Source organism: Rhagoletis zephyria, unplaced genomic scaffold (assembly GCF_001687245.7).
Source record: "Rhagoletis zephyria isolate East Lansing unplaced genomic scaffold, Rhagoletis_zephyria_1.1 Rzeph_scaffold_05809, whole genome shotgun sequence".
In the NCBI taxonomy this organism is placed as follows: Eukaryota; Metazoa; Arthropoda; class Insecta; order Diptera; family Tephritidae; genus Rhagoletis; species Rhagoletis zephyria.
The window spans coordinates 1-10,287 of NW_016162892.1; the positions used below are offsets into that span (position 1 = coordinate 1).

The 10,287-nt window shown below is 36.9% G+C and overlaps 1 protein-coding gene across 1 annotated transcript; it reads left to right on the forward strand.

The window, feature by feature from the left end:
- The first annotated feature begins 6 nt into the window (after positions 1-6).
- LOC108372498 (bromodomain-containing protein 3-like) lies at positions 7-4,523 on the forward strand. The gene is made up of 4 exons (XM_017628204.1): positions 7-45; positions 111-1,269; positions 1,345-1,466; positions 2,196-4,523. Exons 1-4 carry the CDS (start codon positions 20-22, stop codon positions 2,350-2,352), a joined length of 1,464 nt encoding a protein of 487 aa, XP_017483693.1. The 5' UTR covers positions 7-19; the 3' UTR covers positions 2,353-4,523.
- The last annotated feature ends 5,764 nt before the right edge of the window (positions 4,524-10,287 follow it).

Sequence of the window (10,287 nt, forward strand, 5' to 3'; positions counted from 1 at the left end):
TTCGTCGCATGACGAGTCAATGAACTCGCTACCGACGCCGCTCAGGTAGGTCGCTCAGGCAGCGCCGCATGTCACGCCTGACGTTACTAACCCGCCTCTGGTATTTGCAGTCCGACGCATTCGATTGCTTCCACCTCGTTCGATGAACATCACAATAATTCGATCGATGCGATGCGTTTCCAGACACAGCAACAACAACAACAGCTACAACAACCACCACAACAACAGCAGCCACAACAACAAATGGTTGGCGGCAATGCTGCATTGGGAGGAATGGGTATGGGGGTAAGCGCTGATTTAGGTGTTGGCGCGCCAGTAGGTATGCTGCCAGATGCAAATGCAGCGGCTGACACCACACCACCAGCACTAAATAACATCCACGGCACACATTTGACTAACAACGATTACACGGCAACGGATGCCTGCGCAGATGGCGCTCAGTCAGCGCCGGTCTTACATTCAATGCCCAGCGCCGACTTGCCGCTTGCGGTGCCAATTTACAACAGCGTAGCACCCGATACAAGCATTCAAAGCTTTGTAACAACTCAATCACAGCTGCCACAGTCTTTACCCGATAGTGGCACGTTATTTCCTCACTTGACGCCAACCCTACCAACAGTAAGTACCGCGACTGGTGGTATAGGCAATATGAGTGCCACTAACTACCTGCAACTAACGCTCAGTCAGCACCATCAGCTTGCCCAGCTGCAGATGAATAGCAATGGCATAATGCAGCTACCTCCGCTACCGCCGCTGCCGTCTTACAACACAGCCGCTCAGTCGCCGTTGCCACCGCCATCGCTGCTGCCGCCCACTAGCGCCATTAGCACTTCGCCACAACCCTCTGCATTGCTACCGCTCATAATGCCGCCAACTTCCATTACAGCGCTAAGCCAGCAGCAACAACAACAGCTGCAGCAGCCACAACTATCGCCGCTAATGCAGTCATCGATTATGTCGCCGCAGCAAAGCAGTAACCATGCACCCACAGCTGCCATGCAGTCGCCACGTGCCAGCACACCTACTTTGCACTCGCCGCAAACGATGGGCTCCTACTCGCAGTCACAGTCGCCGGCAGCGCATCAGTTTGGTGCGCTCTCGCCAATGAGTCAATATGGCACGCCTCAGCCATTGGCGCCGCCGCCCTTGAACATACACGCCGTTCAAGAGGCGAAGGAGAAGCTGAAGCAAGAGAAAAAGGAGAAGCATGCAACGAAGAAGCTCATAAAAGAGTTGGCTATCTGCAAGACATTGCTAGGGGAAATGGAGGTAAGCAAGCGTGGTGGGGTAGAAAAGTTGTGAGAGGAGTTTTTGTTTTTTTTTTAATTTTCTCATCTCTTACAGCTGCACGAAGATTCGTGGCCATTTTTATTGCCAGTAAATACTAAACAGTTTCCGACTTACCGTAAGATTATTAAAAATCCCATGGATTTGTCAACAATCAAGAAACGTATACAGGACTTAACGTGAGTAATATTACCTTTTGCATTTTTTTTTTGTAAGTGGAAATCCTTCCACTTTGTTAGGGTAAAAGAGAGTTAATGAGCTAAGAGTGTTTAGTAAAGAAACAGGCACGATATTACCATAAAATACTAAGATAAATCCGAGTCTAAATGCAAATCGAAAGTCACGAACACGTTCCATTTTGACTGTCGGGTCTATGCTATAGGATCCAGATTTATTTCTACCAAAGGATTGTTCCTTCAGCAGCATTACAAAGAACCTTTTTTTGGGAATTTTTATGCTGGAGACGAACCCGAGAAAGTTCGCTATTTTAGCCGACAGTTCACACTGCATGCTTCGTCGGTTTATATGTTTAAAGGTCGAGTGACGAGAAAGCAGTAGCACCTCCCAAAATCCTAGTGTGCCTCTTACTTTCACTAGCCAGGAAGTTCAAGTGGCCACTGGAAAGCTAAAAGTCTTGAAAACAATTGGCCCTGACGGACTATGTTCGGTGGGATTTGCATACTTCACAATGTCTCTCAATTTATCGTCGTACCCGACAAAGGAAAAGCGTTAGCTGCCTCGATAGCTCCGCGTAACTCTGGCGCAAACAAGTTCTGAATACTGAAGTAGGTTAAAGACCTGATCTGGGCCTGGCGTTGGTCGCTCTTGACGACATCTCTCTCTCTCTCTCTCGACAATGCTTAATAAGCCACTGTTTATTAAAATCTCTTCTCTCTTTATTTTCACAGCTATAAAAGTCGTGAAGACTTTTGCGTCGATGTGCGCCAAATATTCGATAATTGTGAAATGTTCAATGAGGATGATTCGCCGGTCGGCAAAGCGGGTCATGGAATGCGCAAATTTTTCGAATTACGCTGGACTGAGTTGACTGATAAGCACTCATGATATCAAATGCATCACCACCTCAAGTATTCTAGTGATTAAGAGAAGCAAAAAAAAAAAAAAAACAGAAATAAAAGCAAAATGGGAAGCAGAACCAATTAATTAAATAGAAATAAAAATAAAATGTTGCAACAGTGAAATTCCAATTTAGTTGAGAAAAAGGAGATTAAGAAAACAGGAAAATGGAGAAAGCAAGCAAAAACAAAAAAAAAAAAAAATCAGTCATTTTTAAATATTCAGCAAAAATTATTGCAAATTAGAGTTCTTATTAGAAAAAAAGTCAAAAGTTTTAAGCAAAAAAAAAATAATAATAAAGAAATAAGACATTTTCGGCACTCCCAAAAACCTAAAGAAAAAAAATATAACTCTGGCTAAGCACACATACATATTATTGTCTAGAAGCATGAAGTGAAAAATCGAAGACATTGCAGGCATTGCAGTCCGAGTCACAACACAATAATGAAGCAGATGCTAAAGAAAACAACTATCAGTAATGTGGTATTTATAAATATATACAACCTTACATACATACATATACTTATACATACATACATAGTTGATTAGGTAAGCAAAGTTGATAATAACTAATGTATTATTTTCAAAAATGCAAAAAGAAAAAAATTGTAACGAAATATATCAGCAATCATGTAAAAGGCTAAAAATAATTGCATAAATTTGCGCAGAGATGTGTAAAACATAAAACTTAATGCAAAGAGAGAAAAAAATCATAATAATGAAACAAAAAAGTATTTTAAATTTTCTTGTAGGCAAATGCTAGTGTAGATAGTTGTGGCAGTGTGGGCCAAAAGTGTAAGAAATATTTTTTTTTTAATTATTGAGTTTTTAACCACGAAAATGTGTTGTTAAACGAGTACTGTTAAGTATGTTGAGCTTGAGCTTACTTTTGAAATTAATTTTTATTAAAAGAAAAAGTTATTTATTATATTGAGGCAACTGCGCTTTGAATAGTCGGATTTTCAACTTTGCTATAGAACATATTTGCCGATGTTATTTATTTTTTTTTTTTTTTTGTAGCAGAGGGTTCAAACCTTTGTCTTCTCGTATTAATTCCATTAGTCGCTTTTCTCCTCATTTTTTCTAAATAACATACTCAAATTTGGGATCCACACTGTATGTAGTTTGTAAAATGTATACTTATAATTTTCTTACCACTCAGTTATTTGTTTGAAAATACGCCAAACCGTGATGGAAAACTCGGTGCATACGCTCACACATAATCGCGCACACAAGCTTTGGCACAAACAACAGCTGTTTAGGTTTTGAAAATCAACTACCAGCATAAATGCTCCAAATGTATTGCATACTTTTCAATAGTTTAGAATAGTTTGTACTTCTAAATGCCAATAAGTTAATAGTCTGGCTTACACATACATACATAATATCACCAACACACCCATGCTATCACAAACACACAAATGCTGCTCACAAACGCGCCGCTCGAGAGAGCAGATCGATTTGTGGGCAAACAAAAATATTGTATATAGAAAAAAATCAATTTTAATAATTATGAAAAATTAAGCTTGTATTGAACTTAAAGAAATGCACTCATATACACATTCATGCATACATACATACATATAAGTACATATAAATTGCATGTATACAATATACACCCAACGAAATGATAAATTATAGTTGCGTGAAAACCATACATACATACATACATAAATATCTAATATACATATATATATATATATATATACTTATATACATACGTATTAAAAGCAAATCGTTTTAGTTGACATTAGTAGCGAATAACTTTAAGCGAATATGATGAAAAGCAAAAAAATTTCAAAAAAAAACCTTATATTAATAATAATAAGTAAATATTTAACATTAATAAAGTGAAAAATTGTAGAAACGAAATTTAATTTAATTAAAAACTAAAAGTATTTTCCAACTGCGCAACTGCACTGAATAATATGAAATGGCAAAAAAGTGAACAAATAGATTAAAGATTATTTAACCAATTATAAAAACACAAAACACTACATTTGATGAGTATTTTTTAAAGTTAATATTAAATTTAATTATTTTACGATAACAAGGTATATATTTTAGTGCAACTTTGACACGGACAAGGAAACTGGCACTGTTAGGGCAAACAAAGACAAAAAAACCCAAACAAAATATATGTAAAAATTAATTAAAAATCGTAAAACATGCTAGGAAAACAAGATAACGCAAGAGCGTACAAAGGCGTAGACACACTTTTGCGCTACGTCTCGCCCACTATCGCCACAGATTCCAACACCACTTGCTTGCTACTCCCTAATCTCGAACACCTTACCCAGCAACCAGAGTCCTACCAAAAGATAACACAAAACTGAAAGCAACTCAATTTGCTTGGAAAAATAGCGCAAAAATCAACACAAATTTCAATTATGACACGTACACACACACACACACCAACTACAGTATTTTAATGAATTTCTTTAGATTTTTTATTAATTTTTTTTTGTATCTAAATATTTTATCATTTTATATGTACTATGTATACATTTTAATGCTTTTATTTGAAAACTAAACTAATGACAGTAATTTAAGTGAAATTAAAATAAAAAGATGAAAGATAAAGGTAAATAACGTATCTACATAAATGAAATGAGATCAATACTTACTCATTAATTCTTACTTGTAGCGCAACGTTTTTGTTTCATAGCACACGAATGCATCATCAAGACTGTGCTGCTACAAACATACTTACTTCATATACATACATATTTGTAGTGTACAGTGCGCGCAAATTGCAAATGAATACATATGAAAATGGTAAAAGAAAAAACAAATTTGTGAATTTTAGTTTTTAGCTCTAATATTTTCAATGTTTATTATATGTATACATACATACATATATTATGTAGAGAGTGACCAGCAAAGCAAAATAACAGTAAATAAGAAAAAAATGAACACAAATGAGCGTAATTGTATTTGTATGTATGTTATAATACTAATTTTGTACTTAGTTTTGTAATTTTTTTCACTAAGTATTAGTTAAGTTGCAATCCTAATTTGTGTAAGTTCATAAGTAATTATAATATAATTAAGATATAAAATAAATTAATTGAAATATACATAAAAAAAAAAATGGTTGGATGAGATGTGTTTGCTTTTTTCACAGAAACTTCCAAACAATTTGGTGAAGGCTGCTCGATTGATAGTGAGCTATGGTATTTTTTTTTAAATAAGGAACATTAAATAAACAAAAGAAAAATGGCCAACTGTAAAAAATAAAAAATAATATCGCGTTACTATTTATTTTCCCGCCACCGTATATACAGTGGCCCAAACAAGTGACCACGTGTTGATTTTTTTTAAATATTCATAATGTTTTTCTCTCTCTAAGCTTTAACCAAAAACATATACATAAATCACAGTTTCAAAATTTCAACTTTGAAACTGAATCTGTGGAACACTTTTGGGTATGATTCTACAAATAATGAAGTTTGACTATTTGTCAAAAATTTGCGCCTTAAACTATGCCGCTATGATTTATATATAGCCTCATTGCGTAAGTCGTAAAATAAGCTGAATTGTACGACTCGACAACATTAGCATTGTCTACTGTGGTGCTGAAATAAGTAAACGACGAAAATTGTCGAAAACTATGCAGTGCTGCCAAGTTCTTCCGTTTTAATACAGTAGTCGAGTGGAAATTTTAGGCAATGACGCTAAATTTTCGATACGATTCGACTCGAATAACGACTTGCATTCGGCACGACTCTCGCAATGAGGCTGAAAGTTTTGAATAAAGCTTGCACGATATGCCGAATTTCCACTAGGCATTGAAATGACAACAAATGTCTGCCATTTAAAAAAATGCCATGTGGAAATGATCTTAATGATTATTTTTTTAATGTAATGACACGATTATTTTTTAATGACCGACTTTGTCATTTGTCATTTTTGCCATTTAATGCCTAGTGGAAATCCAGCAATACTTTTGTAGAAAAATAACAAAAAAATTTTGCTTGAACCCCGTTACGAATATTGAAGAAAAATCATCATGTGATCATATGTTTCAGTCACTGTACATACATACATGATCGCTCCTCAAAACTTATAACTAGTTGTCAGGAAGGAGTGTTCTCTTCGCAACAGGTCTAGGTAAAGTATTGAGCACAAATCGAGGATTGCTGCGTTAGCCCCGCCGTAATCTCGTTGTAGATGTTGAAAAAAGTAGATTTGCCGGAAGTCAAATACCTCTTCGTAGCGGAAAAAAGGTCTGGCTATCCTCCTTGATTATCTTCTAGATCAGTGATGCTCAGGGAGAGCTTTTACTATATGCGCGACCATATAAAATCTACAGAGTGCTGTTTTGAGCACCACTGCTCAGGATGTTGGCAGTGGGTACGATCGCCTCTCTTCTGCAATAAAGTAGGAAGGCGGATCTTGTCAACTCAGACGACTCGTCACATTCTCGAAAACTTAAACCCCAATATCGATTCTTGGAGAATCGTATAGGATAATCTCGCTCCTATATTTTGTGGAAAAGATCAGCATGGACATATAATTGAGACGCTGAGCCATCGTCGTCCAAGCGAGAGGACGGTTTTCCTTTATTGCGTCGCTCTTCCAAGACATCTTTTACTCGCCCCTTCGAGATTGGAAGAAGAGGTGGATCATTCGATAATCTGTGCGGACGCCTGTTGGCTTTCGAATTTCGCAACGCTTTAAATCGCCGACACAAAAAGGCACTTCCCCGATTGGGAGCACGACGGTAAGCCGTACCTAGACGGTTTTTTGCAACAACGCAACATAGTGCGAGCAAGCTCAGCATATACTCAAGAATGATAGAATACAAGATTGCGGCAATCAGAGAGGATTTTTGAGAATATAGTAGCTAACCTGCGATGAAAATGACCAGGCGGCGATTTTGGTACGTTATTACACGTCTCTGAAACTGTGAGCGAGGCCATGGGGAAACTATGGGTTGCTGGACATGTAGAGATCGGCGCAACCTTTGTATTCTCTCAATCGTGGCATATACTGAGACTACATAAAAATCCGCAATATTTTTCATTTAATTCCTTTCCCCTAAAATGGGGTTTGTGTTATTTTTTGCTTTACACTTTGTGTAGCTACATATTAAAACAGTGAATTGGGATTATTACAGCTCATTCTTTTCGTCAAAAGCCGTGATCTCCTTGCAGGGTGTTGACTGTAATGTCGCTCCAAGAATAACACAATTCCGTACAGGGTGTCAAATTATGCACAACACAGGGCGTTAAGCATGAGTAGGTATTCTAAAATTATAAACTTTACATTTCTTGGTGTTCGGTACAAACACACAATCTGTGAATACCACATAGGTACAAAATGCATATAGCAAAGACATATACCAGATTAATTTTGCTACTTTTTGAAAGGTGGCCGCGTAGGTGTGTGACCACAAATTGTCTCAGCTAGTAAAAAAATAAGAAATTGTTAAGCCTGCAGGGTGAGAACGATGATTCCATTCCGTTGGTTTTCTTGCATGATGCATTTCCGAACAGCTTCTTTTACCATTTACGCAACAATCAAGGGTTTTTACGTATTAATAAAAATTTGTTTTTCATGTTTTTGCAACAATTGCAATTGTTCCTCGATTTTTACGAAACTAAGTAGAAATAACAGAGCGTAGTAAAAAAATAAATTAAATAAAATTAAGCAAAGCTATTAAATTCCTTTTTGGTTGTTGTTGTTTCCGACAGGGTGGGTGTATGATGTATTATGGAACGAATTTCCGTCATCCCTTGTCAAATTTGGTTTGGAGACAAACCGGTTTCGGCGTTGTGCCATCTTCAGTGTCATTTTTCGTTCCTAAATTCCCTAATACCTCTTTACTCTACTTATTTTTTGGTGCTAAAACCATTTTTCGTCTTCTCCAGTTGAGCACAAGATGTACTCGGGCGTCACAACGGTTTTAGACAAATCCTAGAATACCGGAGCGATTTGTCGTTTGCGCCAACTATCGCAGGCTAAAAGCCTGATTATGGCAACTTAACTTAACTTAACGGAATGTAGAGCTTAGAAAATAAAAATGAAACAGATTTTGACACCTATAGTGTTTGTGTTTGACACCTATCAAAAGCAGAAAACCTCCTTAATTTTTACGAAAAAAAGTGAATTTCGTGTGATGATTAAGTTTTATTTTTTGCGTAAAAACTACATTGCTGAAAGCAAGAAAAGGCTTGATAAATACTATGGGAATTCTGCACCGTCAATTTCAATGATTAAAAGGTGGCTTACTGAGCTCCGTTGCGGTCGATCCGTTACACGTGAGTCCGAGCGATCAGGTCGGCCAAAATAAGTCGTCACGCCAGACATCGTATATAAAATATATACATGGAATAATATTGGACGATCAGAGAATGAAATAGCGTGAGGTGGCTGAGGCTATAGGTCTGTCAACTGAGTAGGTGCACCAAATACTTTACTTGAATATTGGGATATGAAAAAGCTATCCGCGCGATGGGTACCGCGCATGCTCACACTCGACCATAAACGCAACCGTGTGATTGCTTCAAAGGAGTCTTTGGCGTTGTTCAGGCGCAATCTGAACGAGTTTTTGCACCGTTTAGGAACCGTTGACGATGTATGGATCCACCACAACACACCAGAGACCAAGAAAGAATTAAGTAGTGCACCAAAGAAGGCCAAAGTGGGCCTGTAAACCAATAAGGTCGTGGTCACAGTTTTTTGAGTTGCACGCGGTCACATTCACATCGATCACCTTGAAAAAGGCAAAACAGCCATATTACATACATATTTACTACTAGGATCGGAGTTTCTCGTGGCGGTCTGCTGGTAGACTGTGATGCCGTTTCAGAACAAAAGAATCTGTTCATGGTTTGGTTTTTTTTTTGGATACGAGATCAGCAGAAAAATTTTTAGCTACCTTTTAATGAATAACAATCATACGAGGCAATCATTTGCGACAGCTATAACAACAACACCAAAAATAACTGTTATTATTATTTTCGATTCATTCCATTTTGGGGCGTTTTTGGTTTTCGAAAGCGCTACGAAAACTCACCGCAACTGTCAACACAACAGATAATGAAAGATGACAAGCAAGCAATCGGACAGACAGGCACAGTCAGTAGCATACAATTTGCATTTCCGAAACTGCATATGGACTGCATGTATGTATGTATGTTAGGGTGGGTCAATTTGTATGGCACTTTTTTTTTTGATTTTCACACTTTCTTTGGAACCTATTTTCGCAATTTGGCAAACTCCAAATTGATTTTAGACCCATGGTTTCTTCGGCAAATTTGCTTAGAATTACGCATGAAACCCTGCTATGCTGTACTCGTAAAGCAAAAACAAAGTAACGGCTTTTGCGTGCACATTAGGGTACATCGCTCTCCATACAAAATTGGTACTGTTTTTACCTCCGAATTATAAAATGTATTATATTTTAATAGCTTTATTCATAAAAAAATAAAATAGATTTAATGAGCTTTCGATAAAGAGACATTTTCATACAAATTTTCGTTTTATAAGGCAGTTAAAGTCTTCTTTATTTTTTATGAATTTGGGTATAGGACTTCTGCCAAAATATTTCGGAAAATATTATGACATACGAGAGCTGGACCGATTTAAAAATACGTAAAAAAAAATTTTAAGCTGAAACTCTTCTTTCATCTGTGGTGATTTAAAAACAAAGAAAATTATGAAATAGTTTTGTTAATAAAAACTCTATTTCGGAGACGTTTTCAACACATTTTTTATTTTTATTTTTTATTTTTTTTACTATTATACATTTCTCGTGGAAAAATCGCAACTTTTTTTGTTGAGGCACCCTAATGTACATCCATAAGTAAATTTTGTATAAAGCAATTGTGAATTAAGCAACACCCAATAATTGCACAGCGAAGAGGAACAAATTGTACCGGCATTTACTTATTTATGAGTAGAGATGCAACTGTG